The sequence below is a fragment of the Podarcis raffonei genome, chromosome 8 (assembly GCF_027172205.1).
Source record: "Podarcis raffonei isolate rPodRaf1 chromosome 8, rPodRaf1.pri, whole genome shotgun sequence".
NCBI classification, from domain to species: Eukaryota; Metazoa; Chordata; class Lepidosauria; order Squamata; family Lacertidae; genus Podarcis; species Podarcis raffonei.
The window spans coordinates 6,376,280-6,393,750 of record NC_070609.1 but is presented as its reverse complement, the minus strand read 5'-3'; the positions used below and the strand labels follow the sequence as shown (position 1 = coordinate 6,393,750).

At 47.3% G+C, this 17,471-nt stretch overlaps 1 protein-coding gene across 16 annotated transcripts in view; it reads right to left on the bottom strand.

Annotated features, from left to right (window-relative positions):
• Positions 1-17,471, bottom strand: part of RYR1 (ryanodine receptor 1) — a 207,866-nt gene that overhangs the window by 63,827 nt on the left and 126,568 nt on the right. For all 16 annotated transcript variants that reach the window (XM_053401808.1, XM_053401813.1, XM_053401815.1 and 13 more), the window contains 16 exons: positions 16,967-17,107; positions 16,089-16,163; positions 15,893-15,968; positions 15,652-15,775; positions 14,401-14,516; positions 13,350-13,417; positions 11,437-11,558; positions 10,164-10,213; positions 9,821-9,881; positions 6,958-7,196; positions 5,475-5,556; positions 4,075-4,205; positions 2,935-3,249; positions 2,233-2,473; positions 362-449; positions 158-250 (listed from right to left, as the gene is read on the bottom strand). In XM_053401808.1, the coding sequence (XP_053257783.1) occupies positions 158-250; positions 362-449; positions 2,233-2,473; positions 2,935-3,249; positions 4,075-4,205; positions 5,475-5,556; positions 6,958-7,196; positions 9,821-9,881; positions 10,164-10,213; positions 11,437-11,558; positions 13,350-13,417; positions 14,401-14,516; positions 15,652-15,775; positions 15,893-15,968; positions 16,089-16,163; positions 16,967-17,107 (2,022 nt within the window). The remainder of the gene's footprint in view (positions 1-157; positions 251-361; positions 450-2,232; positions 2,474-2,934; positions 3,250-4,074; positions 4,206-5,474; positions 5,557-6,957; positions 7,197-9,820; positions 9,882-10,163; positions 10,214-11,436; positions 11,559-13,349; positions 13,418-14,400; positions 14,517-15,651; positions 15,776-15,892; positions 15,969-16,088; positions 16,164-16,966; positions 17,108-17,471) is intronic.

The window sequence follows — 17,471 nt, the reverse complement described above, 5'->3', positions numbered from 1 at the left end:
GTCGACTGAACTAGGGCAGCCAATCAGGGACTTCCGGTCAAAACAGAACCCAGAGGTTGTCGCTTCAAAGGTTCACCTAGGCTCCCCTTTCGGGGGTGATAGACCCCCCACCCCTGGTGGCAAGCACCCCTCTTCCACACCCCAGCCCTCCTCTCACCTTGGACATTTTGCTCTTGCTGTCGGCTGTCAGGAAGGACATGTTGTTGATTTCGTTCTGCACTACAAAGTTCTGCTCCTCCCGTTTGAAGTTCTGGGGCATGGGAGGGAAGAAAAGGTGAGCCACATTTCGTGGGAGATGCTCTCGCGCGTCTCCATCAGCACCCATGCAACCACCACCCTCTCTGCCGAAAAGGCGACTCACGTGTGACTTGGACCAGTAAATGAACACCTCCCCGACCATCCGGAACAGCTCCTCGGCATCTGAGTTCGGTTCCGTCAACCAGTTGGCCCTGCAGATTAAAAAAGAACGGTCAGTAGATACCACCTTCCCACTTCCATAGCTAATGGGGCATATTCAGGGCACATTAAAAAACAACACACAACACAACTAATTTAAGGCATGGTATTAGATTATCTCCCCCTTTTCTCCCATCCCTGTAAGTGGACAATGCAAGTTGTTGCTGGATGGTGCAGTTATCTAGATATAAACATTTGGAAGGGAAACGTAGCAAATCGTCACAACTTTCTGGGTATTTGGCGTTTAGGCACTGGTATAGTTCTGTAGATGGAAGAGGGGAGGTAGCGCCATCACCTGCCCTGCATATTGAAGGGTAGTCTGTTAAAGGATTCCGGGGTGTGTGGCCCTGTCCAAAGCCTAGGGAGGTTAGGGCCTAAGGCACGCCCCCTATTGGTGACTCTGGGGGTGGGTTCCTAGTTGATGTGCATCAGCAGGACTTCCCCTACTGGTGGTTAACCCTTCCTGGACTTCAAGCAGACGGGCTGGAGTCAGATATAGTCACTTAGGACCAATGCCTAAGCCAATACCACTCATCACCTGTAACCAATCAAGTTGTGGCCTTTTTTAGCCCATTAACCTTAATAATTGTGTCATGTGTCATTATTTCCGACGGGGGGGGGGGGGTCGGGAACTTGCCACGCAAGTCTGCCTGCAGCTTGTGAGTGTGGTATCTGAAAGAGGGACTCAGGCAGAAACACCAGGCACCTTACTCCTTGTACCGCTGGAGCACTTCTCAGACAGACCGAGACATTATTAGCTCAATCTCCGCCGTGCTGCAGTGCCACCCCCTGTGGTGGCCAGAGCTGGAACTCTGTGATTGGAGGAAGCAACAGGAGCCTCGCCAACTCGCTTGCTCCAAGCTGTGCTGTTTAGTCTGAGTAACTGGGATATGGAGCAACAGCACAGGCTGCTTGCCCTGGACCCCATCTTTGACTACGTTCCTGCCTCTGAACTCGTGGTTCTCATCTACCCAACCTGGTACCTGACCGTTGCTGTGACAACAGATGACCTCCTTCTACCGGTCCACAATAGAAAGCGTCCTCTCATATTGTATCACAGTGTGGTACGTTGGCTTGACAGCCACGGACAGAAAGTCTCTACAGAGGGTGGTGAACACAGCCCATGATATCATGGGCTGTCCCCTGAGCCCGCTAGATGACATCGCAAGGGATCAATGCCTTGGGAGAGCGAGAGAAATTCTCAGGGACGATTCACACCCCGGCCAGCACCTCTGTAATCCACTGCCTTCGGGCAGGAGATATAGAAGTATAATCAGTTGTACCAACAGGCTAAAAAACAGTTTCTATCCGTGGGCTGTTAGGCTGCTGAATGGAAAATAATATAGTGCAACTGACTTTCAGGGTTGGTGTGTTGTACGACAAGCACACAGAGTGCAATGAGATTGAGTGTTTGTGTGTGGGGAGGCTTGGTTAATTTAATTGTACACAGGTTGTACATTGACAATAAAGGTATTATTATTATTATTATTATTATTATTATTATTATTATTATTATTTAACCTAGTGGAATTTATACAAGGACTAGACTGATGTTCAAACAACGCAGCAGTAAAATTCAAGGACCCAGGGATGTGTGGAGCAGGGCGGTGAGGGGTGAAGCCCGGGAAGAGGGAGTGTGGCTTGGGGAGAGGGCCAGAGAGGGAGGGAGAGGGAGACCTGGAGGCCACATTTGGCCCCTGGGCCCAAGGTTCCCCACCTCTGTTGTAAACCTGTGTTGCATGCAAGCGTTAACACCCTGTGCAAAATCCAAAGTACCTGCTGTTGTCAACGTAGCGGATGAGCAGGGGGTATAAGGCGTAGAGATCGCGGCAGAGCACAGAGAACTCGTCCCTGATCAGCAGCTCGGCGTCCTCTGACTCGGTCTTGGCCTCCAGCCGCAGCTGGTCCTCCTCGGCCACCACTTTCCCGGACCGCTTCTTCAGCTTCTCCATGGTTGGAATGAAATGGGAGCGCAGCAGTTCCGGCTTGGCTTTGCTGACGATGGGCTGAGCGAAGACTACGTTGGGAAGAATTAAGAAGATGGGGCTTTGGATGGGAAAAAGTGCCTCAAATCCCACATAAACAGCCTCAGCCCAGTATATCTGAAGGAGCGTCTCCACACCCATCGTTGTACCCAGACACTGAGGTCCAGCACCGAGGGCCTTCTGGCGGTTCCCTCACCGCGAGAAGCCAAGTTACAGGGAACCAGGCAGAGGGCCTTCTCGGTGGTGGCACCCGCCCTGTGGAACGCCCTCCCACCAGATGTCAAAGAGAACAACAACTACCAGACTTTTAGAAGACATCTGAAGGCAGCCCTGTTTAGAGAAGCTTTTAATGTTTGATGCATTACAGTATTTTAATATTTTTTTGGAAGCCACCCAGAGTGGCTGGGGAAGCCCAGCCAGATGGGCGGGGTATAAATAATAAAATTATTATTATTATTTATTCACATCCTCCCTGTTCTCTGACCCTCCGTACCTGCCAACCGCTTCATCCAGGAAGCTTCGTCGATGCCCAGGTTGTTGACGATGATCTTTAGGATGTTGCCCAGCAAGGTGTTGAGTTGGTCGGAGGTCACATCCGTGCACCAGGGCCCCTGGGGGTTGGTTTCAGGGCCCCGCTCCCACCAGCGGGGCAAGTAGTTGCAGAGCATCGGCAGGGTGACCTCGATCACATGGGGCATCTCGGTGTAGCGGGCCCCTGACTCCGCCAGCCCGCTGATGTCCTTCATCAGCTTGTCCAGGACCGGGATGTCTGGGCACATCTCCTCCACACGGTTTGGAAGACCTAGGACTGGGGGTGCAAAGGGGAGGGCATGAAACCCCTGGATTGGGAACAGAGGAGGTGCAAAACGACCCACACATTCAAGGAAAGCTTTTAATGTTTAATAGACTATTGTGTTTTAATATTCTGTTGGAAGCCACCCAGAGTGGCTGGGGAAACCGAAATGATATACAACGAATTGAAGAAAATGTTCCATTTAACATTTGTTAAAAAACCTGAAGCTTTTTTATTAGGGATTGTAGGGAAAGATCTGCCCAAAAAGCTGAAAAACATCTTCATGTATGCGACAACGGCTGCGAGAGTTCTGGTAGCACAAGGATGGAAGACTGAAGAAACCCCAACCCAAGAATCATGGCAAGAAAAATTGATGGACTGTGCAGAACTGGCAAAACTGACATACAAGCTACGGGACAAGGATAACTATGACTTTAAAGAAGAATGGGAGCCCTTTACAATGTATTTGAAAATACAACAAAGTGAACTGGACTCCTTGGCTGGTTTTGAATAAACATTCACAAACTTTTTATTGATAATAATCAGCTAAATAGTTTGAGGATTTATACAACTGTGTAACATGCAGAAAACAGCATTTTTAGAGAAATCAAAGACTGGAACTGAGGGAAGTCGGGGGGTGGGGGGGTTCTGTGGGGGGAGGGAGGAAAATGGGGGGAAATAAGGATGATATGTTTCTGGATGTTTGGTTTTAATTTTGAATAAAAGTTATTTAAAACAAAAACAAAAACAGAGTGGCTGGGGAAACCCAGCCAGATGGGCAGGATATAAATTTTTTTTTTTTTTTTTTTTATTGAAAGGCAGGTGGAAAGAGGCACTCACTTGCTCGCTCCCTGGGTGATTTGGTAGTGTAAACAGAGAAGGGGTTGTACTCATTCAGATGAGGCTCTAGGAAGGCCACGGGCATTGCTGCTGCCAGCCGCGCCAAGCATTCACCAAGTTGCGGACGCTGCCTGCAGAGTTGGAGGAGACAGACAAGGAGAAGTGAGAGGCACTGAAAGCGAAAGGTGCTCTGCCTAACAATTTAACTTGGAAGGTACTGGTTCAATAAAGCTCAAAAGGAAGGTTTGGACAATTAATGACTGGGAGTTGCTGCGCCATTAAACTTCAGATAACAGACTTGGACAACATCCCAGACTGGAATGGAGTCAGAGGAAGTTGCGCTGATAAAAAGACAGTTGGAAAAATATGTACTAATAAAGCTGTATTCGACGGGTGAAAGTATATGATGTTTGACATGATTGAGAATCGTGGACTCAGGGACGGAGAATTATAAAGCGTCAAAATCGAGATGGGGAAAATATGGAAACAATGAGTAGAGGCAGCACTGAGATGTGGAGATACTGTATTTTTCGCTCTATAGGACGCACCTTTTCCCCTCCAAAAATTAAGGGGAAATGTGTGTGCGTCCTATGGAGCGAACGCAGGCTCCTTGGCTTCAGCGATAGCAATGCAAAGCCTCCGAAGCACAGCGGGAGCGCCCCCTCCGCGCTCCGGAGGCTTCGCGTTGCTTTCGCTGAAGCCTGGAGAGCAAAAGGGGTTGGTGCGCACCGACCCCTCTCGCTCTCCAGGTTTCAGTGATAGCTGCCTGAAGCCTCTGGGACACAGCGGGAGGTCCCGCTGCGCTCCGGAGGATTCGGGTTCCTTTTGCTGAAGCTGGGAAAGCAAGACTCTCCTGGCTTCAGCAGAGAGGGAGAGCTGCGCAGCGCCCCTTCAGCCAAGCGGGAGGAGAAATAGAAGAGGCTCTGTTTCTCCTGCCGCTTCGCTGAAGGGGCGCTGAGCAGAGAGGGGGAGAATTTTTTTTTCTTGTTCTCCCCCTCTAAAACAAGGTGAGTCCTATAGAGTGAAAAATATGGTAAGCTTCAGAGATCCAGACCCTGGGGAGCTCCGAAAAATTAATAATTATAATTTGGACTATAATTTGTTCTTTTCTATTTTAGTTTTTATTTATGATTGGATATATTAATTGGATGTTTTTTATTGGAAAATCAATAAAAAGGATTTTTAAAAAGAAAGAAAAGAAAGCAAAAGGTTCTCTTTGTTTGCATTGCGAAGCCCTGCTCATCCCACAATGGGTGATTTGGGTTCCGAATTATGTTCCCCACCCTGATTGTGTGAACTTTGGTGATGGGCTCTACCTCCTCTGGGCATAAGTAGCGCCTCCCCCTCCCCCAATTGCGCACAGACCCCTTGCTCCAAGAATCTCGTGACAATGCACTCACCTCTCCACATAAGGGTTTTTGGTAGTGCCCAAGGAATAGATGCTGCATAGAGTTCGGTAGCAGGACACCTGCACGTCATCCACTGTGGGGACACACAGAAAAATGGGTGTTGGTTTCAGGACCAGATTCATACAGCTTCTCCTTCTTATAGTTCTCTGTTGTCAGAGATACAAAGCTCTTGTTTCCCCAACATCATTACCTCAGATGTATCCTGGGGTTCGGCCAAGACCACCAGGCCCCACACTACCACCTCTGCTACACCCCCAAAAAACTGGGTGGAGGGAAGTCAATGTTTTTATGTATTTTTGGTGTGTTATTCTTATTTTATTTTTTCTTTTGTGCAATTTGTTATTTTTCTTTTTTTGCTTGTGATATTGTTTGGTTTTTGTTACTGCAATTCAATAAAGTGTTTATTTTTTTAAAAAAACAACTAGGCTCCATTTACACTAGCGATGGCCAAACCTGTCCTTTTCAATTTCTCAGTTTTCGATGAAGCACATTTCCCCAACAGTCTGCAACCATTATTATTTCGCCAAGTCTTCCTTAATGTTGGTTTCTCCTAATATATGCAGATTTCTATGCCGTTCGGCTTCGTGTATTTTTATTTTTTTAAACTTCCCGGCTATTAAAATGCTTCTTCTTTTGTATGTTATTTTCACCAATACATGGATCTTTGTGTGTGCTTTCCCCTCATATACGTATTTGGGCATATGATAATTGGTTGGGAAGCCGCTTCACAAAATCCGAAGCAGTGCAAATTTCAAAGGATAGAAGAAGAGAAGAGTTTGGATTTGATATCCTGTTTTATCACTACCCTAAGGAGACTCAAAGCGGCTAACAATCTCCTTTCCCTTCCTCCCCCACAACAAACACTCTGTGAGGTGAGTGAGGCTGAGAGACTTCAGAGAAGTGTGACTAGCCCAAGGTCGCCCAGCAGCTGCATGTGAAGGAGCGGGGAAGCGAAGCCGGTTCACCAGATTACGAGTCTACCGCTCTTAACCACTACACCACATTTCGGTTCCGTGTACAGTGGTACCTCGGGTTAAGTACTTAATTCATTCTGGAGGTCCGTTCTTAACCTGAAACTGTTCTTAACCTGAAGCACCACTTTAGCTAATGGGGCCTCCCACTGCTGCCGCGCCGCCGGAGCACGATTTCTGTTCTCATCCTGAAGCAAAGTCCTTAACCTGAAGCACTATTTCTGGGTTAGCGGAGTCTGTAACCTGAAGCGTATGTAACCTGAAACGTATGTAACCCGAGGTACCACTGTATTGTTTTGAGGAGCGCAAAACAGCTAGGTTTCTGTTAAACTGCAGAGCAGACCAAATTTCTTCCTCACCATCCTTGCCCTGGTGCGATCAGTGTAGCCTAAGCAGCTCATTCAAGGCCTTGTTGTATTGCTAACAGCAGCCAACCTATTCGGGCCTATCCATGCCTCGAAGCCCAGCTCCACCCACTCATCCCCCCTCAAACGTTTGCTCACAGATGACGTCATCCCCAAACTGGTGCTGGGCGATGTGCTCGAAGATTGAGGTCAGCACCGGCAGCAGGACCACGGTGGTGTAGGTGATGTTCTGGCCCACGCCCTTGACCTGGGTGCGGGACTGCGACACTTTGCCCAGCTTGAGGTTCTCCACCATCTTCTCAATGTCGTCCGAAGCCCCTTCAAAGAAAGAGCGCAGGCCGGCCTTCACAATCTCAGGCCCCGATTTCATCACTGTCCTGCAGGGAGGAGGTGCCGGGATCAGATTAGCACAGGGTTACGAGCGAAGAGGCCCTACATACTGCCTCATTAGAGTGGCAACATTTAATTGGGTTTATTATTCCATAAGGTAAAAGGTATAGGGACCCCTGACCCTTAGGTCCAGTCGTGACCGACTCTGGGGTTGCGACGCTAATCTCACTTTATTGGCTGAGGGAGCCGGTGTACAGCTTCCGGGTCATGTGGCCAGCATGACTAAACAGCTTCTGGCGAACCAGAGCAGCGCATGGAAAAGCTGTTTACCTTCCTGCCAGAGTGGTACCTATTTATCTACTTGCACTGGTGTGCTTTGAACTGCTAGGTTGGCAGGAGCAGGGACTGAGCAACGGGAGCTCACCCCGTCGTGGGGTTTGAACTGCCAACCTTCCGATTGGCAAGTCCTAGGCTCTGTGGTTTAACCCACAGCGCCACCCATGTCCCACTTATTATTCAATAATAATACGATAAATAAATGACAAAACAAAGAAACCCACACAAATGTGTCCCCAACTGTAACCAGGCAGTGTAGTAAACACTTCCAAACTCCCAGACAATTGCAGGAAGAAGCACTTGAACTTACCAGCACACAAAAATGTGTAGTTAGATTGTACGTTAAAAGAATCATTTACTCCCCCACCCAGGACGTCCTCCCAGATATGCCCATGTTCACTGGGTGGCCTGCATGATGCTCTCTTTGTGTGACATATAATAATAATAATTTATTATTGTTCATATGTATCAAAGCAAGGCCAAATGTCAATAAAGCCATCTGTCTCTGTCCTCAGTTATTCATCAACACTGTTTGCCGCACTTATTACTTTTTACATTTATTATCATTATGGTTTATCCTGCCTTCTCTGCCAAGGAAGCCCAGGGCAGCAAACACCTCCATCACAAGCAGTTTTTAAAAGCATTCTAAAAAAAAATCCACTCAAAACATTCTAAAAACAGGTATAGTTAAAAAACATCTAAAGCAGCTGCAGTTTAAAACATCTTTTTTTATACATAAAAAATCTTTTTGATTATGTTCCTATGTTACATAAGAAACATAACCAATCAAACATTTAACAGGAGAGGAAAGAATATAACAAAATCTAGACCGTAAACAACTGAATGTAATTGGAAACAAAAATTGTTAAGTTGTGGGTGAACATATCAGACGACACAGCGATTCTTCAAACAGCTTTTGTTTATTCACAGCCCAGAACAGAACTGAACTGAAGGGTTCAGGTAGCCTGCTTATATAGTCATAGAATCAAAGAATCATAGAGTTGGAAGAGACCACAAGGGCCATCGAGTCCAACCCCCTGCCAAGCAGGAAACACCATCAGAGCACTCCTGACATATGGTTGTCAAGCCTCTGCTTAAAGACCTCCAGAGAAGGAGACTCCACCACACTCCTTGGCAGCAAATTCCACTGTCGAACAGCTCTTACTGTCAGGAAGTTCTTCCTAATGTTTAGGTGGAATCTTCTTTCCTGCCGTTTGGATCCATTGCTCCGTGTCCGCTTCTCTGGAGCAGCAGAAAACAACCTTTCTCCCTCCTCTATGTGACATCCTTTTATATATTTGAACATGGCTATCATATCACCCCTTAACCTCCTTTTCTCCAGGCTAAACATGCCCAGCTCCCTTAGCCGTTCCTCATAACGCATCGTTTCCAGGCCTTTGACCATTTTGGTTGCCCTCCTCTGGACACGTTCCAGTTTGTCAGTGTCCTTCTTGAACTGTGGCGCCCAGAACTGGACACAGTACTCCAGGTGAGTGCTCCACTAGAACACAGCAGTAACCATTTTCTGTAACTATCCCTTATTTGCGTATGGGGACCTGAGTGAAAACTATTTACAGTATCCCCCTGCTGGCCCAGGGTGAGAAGTTCTGTACATAACAAAAATAACAAGAGGCATCTATGTGCAAACTCTGCAGAAAACATTTTTGGTGAATGCAGATACACAGTATTTAAATACATTCACACCAAACAGAGAGGGGAGGCAATCTTCTGTGAGCCATGCATCTTTATAGGTCTTCTCCGCAGGTGTGCACATGTGAGGGATTATTTGGGATTATTACTCACCTGGTTTATATAATAAAGCAAGAGAAAGATTTTTAGCACCTATAATGAAAAGGTCCCCTGGCCAGAACTCCTCTGACATGATTTTATATCTCCTTGCAGACACAGATAAGTATGTGACCTGGCGTGTAGCACTCTTTGCAACTGCTGCTAGGAACATTAGCGCAAATTACGGTATATAGCCAAGGTAGCCACCAACTGTAAAGGAGATTAATTTATTTGACCCTATCTACATCAATCTATAGTCTACCTTTATCACCAAACTCCGAATATAATTGCACATTGTATTAATTAACATTATTTTTTAATATATTAGTGGCCATGTGATAATTTTAGCTTATAAATCTTATTGTTTAATGTCTTAACTTGTACTTTTATAGCTCTGTTTAGAGAAGGTAATGTCTTGGTAATATAAATGTTTTAAGTTTTTTGTATCAATCCAGTATATTTTCTTTTAATTGTTGAATGATTCTGTGTACGTTGCAGCAGCCTTTGGCTATGTGCAATAAAACTAACTGACTGACTGACTACTCACCTGGCATCCAAAGAGCGGGCAAGGATGTGCAGGCAGTTAACCACAGCAGCGGCATCCGTCCCTGGATGGAGACAGAAGACCCAGATTTAGGGCCTGGGTTCAGGAAAATGGACTAGATGCACAGGCTAGAGAAATACAGGTGGTGGGAGAAGCAAAAGTGCAGCAGCTTTGTTCATGGCTGAGGTAGCACAGGGTGAGGGAAGTCAGGGCGCAGGAGGGAGAGAGACTCGTGGGCGCAAAAAAACCCCCACCGAGCCGACAAGAGGGAGGAGGAATGAAGAGGAGAGGAGGCTGAGACCGCCTGCCCACCCCAGGACAGGAGCAGAGAAAGGATGCAGCTTACCGAAGAGAGAGACCCGGTGCCTGACTAGGGCTGCCAGTTTGCAGAAAAGGCTGAAGAGCGGAAAAGAGAGAGGTAGAAGGAGAGAATGAAAGAGATTGTTGGAAAGAGGAGTGCACATCGATGGGGAAGAGGGGAGGGCGGACGGGGCCTCGGAGCCTCGGTGAGGCAGCTTGGAGAGGATGGTGTACATGCCTCTACCTTCCTACATTCATGCACACAAAACCCATATGCCCGGCAAGAAGAAGAATGCAAGAGGCAGAATTCAGAGCTAAGGATCTGTTCACAAAACCACTGCCATTTGGTTGCAGATTGCAAAGAGTTGGTTTTCCCTGGGAAAGTGATGGAGCAAATGGAAAACCGCTTGCACTCCTGCTTCCTAGGCATGGGACAAGTGCAAACGATGTCTCCGAGTTGCTTCACACGAAACCTTTTCCCCCAAAACAGGTGTTCCCAAGTCTCAATAAAAAAATATTACACACATGTGCACAAAGACATGTGGCCTGAAATTAATTTTGGGAGGGAAGGGCTTAGGAGTTTTCAAGCAGAGACATTTGATTTGCAAAAAATGTGACTTCATATCCTCTCTGCTTGATGGTTCCTCTCCCTTTCCCTCAACAAAATTCCCAGTCGTGGATGCCATTGGATCCAGGCTGTTGAGAGGGTTAATGGGTAAATACAATGTTCAAATTTAGAAATTCTATTTGTAAATTATTATTGCCTTATAGTTAATACACAAGGCTTCCTCTCTCCTCAAAAAACAAACAAAAACCCTCCAAAGTTTTATATTTCAAAGCTGAAATATGCAAATATGTGAAATTTAAAAAGGTGTCCATTTCGGGCAAACTTTGCATTTGCAAAAAGTTTCATCTCAGCTCTAACAAGAGCCATTTCCCACACATTACTGGCTAGCACGTCTGGTTTGAACATCTTCTCACAGCGAACCACTGCCTATCTGTATAACAAGCATATTTGCAAACAAAAGTTTGTCCCCACTTGTCGTTTCCACCTTGTGCTTCTTCAGGGTTACACCTAAGACAACCAACTTGAAAGTGTAACCCAGGCTTCCTCAACCTCGGCCCTCCAGATGTTTTGAGACTATAATTCCCATCATCCCTGACCACTGCTCCTGCTAGCTAGGGATCATGGGAGTTGTAGGCCAAAAACCTCTGGAGGGCCAAGGTTGAGGAAGCCTGGTGTAACCCTTTGTGCACACTTGCACACACAGACAAGCAACTCAGCTCTAACACCTTTCTGGCGTTTCCTAGGTACTCACCTGGTTATCATCTCCTTCTCCTTGTTAGAGGCATGGCCCCCGCTGCCTAGGACTTTGGCCGGTGTGGACAAGAAGTAGAGGCAGTGATTGGTGAAGTACTGGTTGATGAGGGGCAGCAGGATCTGAAAGGGGAGAATAAATATTAAATAAGATGATGTGCAGGTTTGTGATATATTTTGGGCCAGGTGTAAACTCAAGAACATCTGCTAGGACAAAGAGGCAGTCACCTCTCTCCTTCCCACTGGTTTGGGTAGTGGTGGTTGGAATTACCCCCAGAACAGGGCAGAGGGAGAGAGGGGAATCGTTCCATCGGGCAAGCAGAAACCCTTGTGCTAATGAAACTAGCTCCTTAGCATTACGTCGGATTCCTCCCCATGTACAGTGGTACCTCGGGTTAAGTAATTAATTTGTTCCGGAGGTCCATTCTTAACCTGAAACTGTTCTTAACCTGAAGCACCACTTTAGCTAATGGGGCCTCCTGCTGCCGCCGTGCCGCCGGAGCACAATTTCTGTTCTCATCCTGAAAGCAAAGTTCTTAACCCGAGGTACTATTTCTGGGTTAGCAGAGTCTGTAACCTGAAGCATCTGTAACCCGAGGTACCACTGTACTTGCTTTACAAAGGTCATTTCATTGTTGGTTTTTATGCCACTCACTGCCACGATATGAAGAGGGAAACGTCAAAAACGAGGTAGTGAATAAATGTGATTATTTATGTGACGTTTGCAGGTTTAAATTGAAACAATAGTGGACACAATTTGTATTCGCTTTTGTGCTTTCCGTTCTTGACCTCTGGCGTGTGGGATGTAAAAACGTATTGCAGTCAAACACAACATTCCTACAATGCACATGGCTAGGGAATGCTTTGTATCACTCAGGAGAAAACTTGCTAGTTCCTCCTGAGCTGGGACAGACTTCCTTTGCATGTGACTGAATGTGGATGTGGCCTCTTCTTGGACAGAGGAGCACATGGCCTCCATGTTCTGCTCTTCTTGTTCTCCATTTTGTCTTCCGAAGAGTTAGGAGAAGTGACTGCTGAGTTGCAGTCACTTGAGACTATTTCCCTTAGGGGATAATTCACATAGTTATATGTTGTTCTGTAAATTAAGTCTGCCCTCAGGGATCTTATCATGAACTGGATGATTGTAAGTAAACTAGTTTTATGCTAACTTTAATCAGCTGGTCGTGTCTATTCTTTTAGGAGGGATATAAAAAGGGATTGTACCAGGAATCCTAAATAGTGATGCTCACACGAGCCTGCAACTAGCTAACTGCTGTGTAATTTAAAAGGGGGATTGTTTAACAACTCTGCTAAGTTATAGAACTTGCTGATGCAAGTTAGGAAGGATATCATAAAATAATATATCCTCTCCTGCCTCCCTAAACATCCCCACAAAGGTTCTAGTTACAGGTAGGTAGCCATGTTGGTCTGCCGTAGTCGAAACAAAATAAAAAAATTCCTTCCAGTAGCACCTTAGAGACCAACTAAGTTATTGGTATGAGCTTTCGTGTGCATGTACTGAAGAAGTGTGCATGCACACAAAAGCTCATACCAATAACAAACTTAGTTGATCTCTAAGGTGCGACTGGAAGGAATTTTTTTATTTTATCCCCACAAAGGGTTATGGGCCCAGAACACTTCCGCTGCGTAATTTAAAAGGGGGGTTGTTTAACAACTCTGCTAAGTTATAGAACTTGCTGACACAAGTTAGGAAGGATATCATAATATAATATATCCTCTCCTGCTTCCCTAAACATCCGGACATGGCAAACGTGCAAATCACAAAAATTTCTGCTCCTGTTTTCAGTTCCGATGGAATTCACCAACATTGCTAAGTACAGCTGATGCTCCGTTTAGGGAGGGAAAACCTCCCCAGTCCCCAAGGGAAAGAGGAAGAGAGAAAGGTCAACTTACTTTGGCAAAGAACTTGATCTCTTGTTCATGAGGGGATTTCTCCACCCGGCCACTGCTTACCACGGCGTCTGAAGCAGAAAGAACCCCAGTGAGTTCCACCAAGGTGTGAGAAGCGGGAGAAATAAGGCACACTCACATGCAACAAATACAAACACGTGTCCCTAACCCTGAGTAATTGAGAAACGGAGATGGCTTCCAGACAGCTGACTTACTGAGCATTCGTCCTGCCTGGTTAGCACAAAGTTTGCAGGGTGGTTTGAGTTATTTATTTATTGAGTACTAATCCCGATTCCTTTGCAGCAAGGTTAGGTGACATTGTGTCAAGCCAATGTTACCCCAGTGTGCAAAAGAAAATCCTATTCTGGGGGTGAGAGAGTGAGTTTGCTGCGCAAGGGCAACAGGTCAGTCCGAATTCGGTGGTATGGTGCTGAATCCCAGCCAAAAACAAGGACAGGTTGGAAGCATTCAAAACGGTTTTGTCTTAGCCCAGCGATCAGTAAAGGGCTCATCCAGACTTCATTCTGTGCCATGTTTCTAAGCGCGGGTCCAAACGCTTTCTGCTCTTTACTGCTGAGTGGGAGCAAATGGCAATCCGTAGAAGACCTGATTTGCCATTTGTTGCAATTCAGCATTAAAGAGTGTGTTTTTTCCCCTGGGGAAAGCAGGGGAAGCACTTCGACATAGACCTTTGCCTAGAAAGCACAGTGAGGATGAGCCCAAAGCTTCAAAACAGACGCAAAGCCGGCTCACTTCCCAACTGCATTTGAATCCAGCGAATCCAGGTGTCCTTACTCCTATACACTAACATGCTTTAACCGCTGTCCCCTTCCCAGAACTGAGAATAGAACCCTGGAGTTCTGGCTCAACTGGCTTCGCTACACTAGTCTCCATTCCCATCATAAGGTAGTTGAAACGGCTCATTCTAAAGCTCCCTTCTTCCCCACCCACAGGGTCCCTGGAGGTCTGGAGCGCTACAGGGGTCAGTGTGTAGCTCCTGACAGGTTCCAGAGGAAGCTACTAGGGTGGGGGGAAATATTCACAGCTCCTTTACCCAGGTGGGCGACAAACTCCTGAGAGATGTCCATCCACTTCAGCAGCTGCTGCAGGAACCCATAGGCAAACCGCTTCTCAATGGACGATGTGTCCAGTTCCATGTCCTTCAACCCCCTGCGAGAGATAAACAGAAGGCGGAGATAGTGAGACAGGTTTTTGCTGGTACTCTTGAGCAGCCCCTCTCCACCTTGGGTACCCAGATGTTGTTGGAGTACTACTCCCATCATCCCCGACTGCTGGCCCTTCTCACGACAGATGATAGGAGTTGTAGCACAACAACATCCAGGGACCCTAGAGAAGCCAGGTTTTCAAAAGACGCAAAGCAGAATGTGTTTATGTGTGCATGCGTGCATATATTTCTGTTTCCTTTTTTAAAAATGTTGGCGCTATTAAAGTCTGTTCCATCACTATTTTCTTAATGGATATTTTGGACCATTTTATGTAAACTACTTAAGGCATTTAAAAAAATAATAATTACAAAGCAGCATATAGGTAAAGGTAAAGGGACTCCTGACCATTAGGTCCAGTCGTGACCGACTCTGGGGTTGCGGCGCTCATCTCGCTTTATTGGCCGAGGGAGCCGGCGTACAGCTTCCGGGTCATGTGGCCAGCATAGCACTGAAAGTCACAGAATCATAGCACTGTAGAGTTGGAAGGGACCCTGAGGATCATCTAGTCCAACCCCCTGCAATGCAGGAATATGCAGCTGGTCCATACAGGGATTGAACCTGCAACCTTGAGTGTTATCAGCACCATGGTCTAACCAACTGAGCTATCCAGGCTTGTGGCAAACCAGAGCAGCGCATAGAAATGCCGTTTACCTTCCCACCAGAGTGGTACCTATTTATCTACTTGCACTTGACGTGCTTTTGAACTGCTAGGTGGGCAGGAGCAGGGACTAAGCAACGGGAGCTCACCCCGTCGCGGGGATTTGAACCACCGACCTTCTGTAGAAGGGACCACTCCGGCGGGAAGGTAAATGGTGTTTCCGTGCGCTGCTTTGGTTTCCCCAGAAGCGGCTTAGTCCTGCTGGCCACATGACCCGGAAGCTGTACGCCGGCTCCCTCGGCCAGTAAAGCGAGATGAGCGCCGCAACCCCAGAGTCAGTTACGACTGGACCCAATGGTCAGGGGTCCCTTTACCTTTACATATTCCTTTTTTATTGTCATCAGTGTGCATGTGCATGTGTGTGCGTGTGAGAGCTCACACAACCCACCCACCCACCCACCCCGTCTTCTTCCAGGCTCACCTTGTCACTGCATAGCCGTTAAGCTGGAGGAATTTGAGCAACTCCTGGGCCTTTTCTCGGTCTCGGGCCTTCTCCTTGGCCGTCAGCGTATCGTAAGGCACCAGCAGGGGATGGGTGCCACCCCCTTGGGGAGGGGAAGAGAGAAAGAGGAGGCATGAAGCCTGCTGGGAGGGGGGAAAGGGGAGAGAACAACAGCCCCCGATAAAAGGAAAGGCAAAAAGAAGAAGATGCAGAATCTCACCTTTGGCTTCCAGTTCCAGCTTCTTCTTGCGCCCCCAGGTGTTGTGGTAGTTCTCAGCCAGCTGCTCTGCCATGGCCTGTGGAGAGAAACCAGCGGTGGGGCGAGGAGAAGACGTGGTCAAAAGCGGCAGAAATTATATATTTGGGTAAGTTATGATGACTGAGGAATTTTCCCGCTCTGCTTTGTGCTCACTCACCTGCAGTTCCCTGGAAAGGGTCACTCCAGACAGATCAATGGGCTGAGGGTTGTAGCCATGGCTGGGGTCATAGGTCTAAGGGGGGACACATAAGAACAAAGACCGCTCACTGGACGCCATTGCTTTTGCAGTAGCAAAAGGACAAGAAACCCCCTGGTGAACCTCTCAGGATTAAAAATAGTACAGAAGGTGTCAGGTGTGCGTGCAGGAGCCAGGCCCTGTGACCAATAGGACCCTGCAGGACTGGGGCCTTCCTAAGTTTGTTCTGAAGAGGCAAGGTGCGGTCACACAGGTGAGGCCGATTGGTAACTCACAGCACCTGGTGGCAAGAGCCGGGAAGGGATATAAGGTCAGCATTTCCCCCTCAGCTCTTTGCCAGAGCAAGACGTTCCCTGCCTTGCTGTGTTTGGTTCCTTGACTCCTTGCTTCTTGACCCCTGACTTCGTGACTCCTTGCTTCTTGATCCTCGGACCCCTGACTTTGTGACTCCTTGCTTCTTGATCCTCGGACCCTTGACTTCGTGCCTCCTTGCTTTGGACCCTCGGACCCTCGGCTTCTTGACTCCCGGCTCTCTGACCCTCGGACTCTTGGCTTCCTGACTCCCGGCTTCTGAACTCCCATTCCTGCTCCCACCCCGCCATCTTGCCCCCAGTCCCGACGTCCCCAGCCGGGACTTGATCGCCCGTGAACCGGACCGTGACAGAAGGAGGAAATATGAAAGGGTTGGTTAAGAACCCACACAACCCTCTCAAAATTGTGGCCTCCCAAGGGGCTTTTCATTTTTTAAAAAAAGCATTTAGGGCAAGAAACATGTAGTATTTTCCCTTAATTCCAACCCCCAGATGTTCTTTCTCCTCCTAAGACACTTCGGGACAAACCTGGGTTGTTTGTGAGATCTTGCGAGTCTTTTTCTTCTCGGTCTTCTCCTCTTCGCCCTCCCGGGCCTTCTCAACAGTCCACTCCCAAGCGATCATGGCCTTCAGAGACTCCTTGATGGGCCAGCGGTAAATTTCCTTATCCTACAGAAAGGGAAATGTGATGTTAAATTTTGGACAGAGAAGGAGAAAAAGGACTATGGCAAAGAATTACCAATCAAATCTAATGCTCACCTTTTTTTGGCCAAATTAGGTTGCGAAAATTAAGGTGCGCGTTAGATTTAATGGCGCATTAGACTCAAGTAAATATGGTAAGCTGTGGTGCCCCATTACATCCTGAGATGGCTATTATGGTCCAGTCTGGCCACATAAGAGGAGAGCTCCCTAACAAGGTGATTGATAGCCAACTGAATATTTCTAAGTCAAATCTCCACCCCCCTCACCATTCCCCCCCATCACCTCTTTCCCCCTTTTCTTCCTAATGTAACACTAACGTCTCAACAAATGA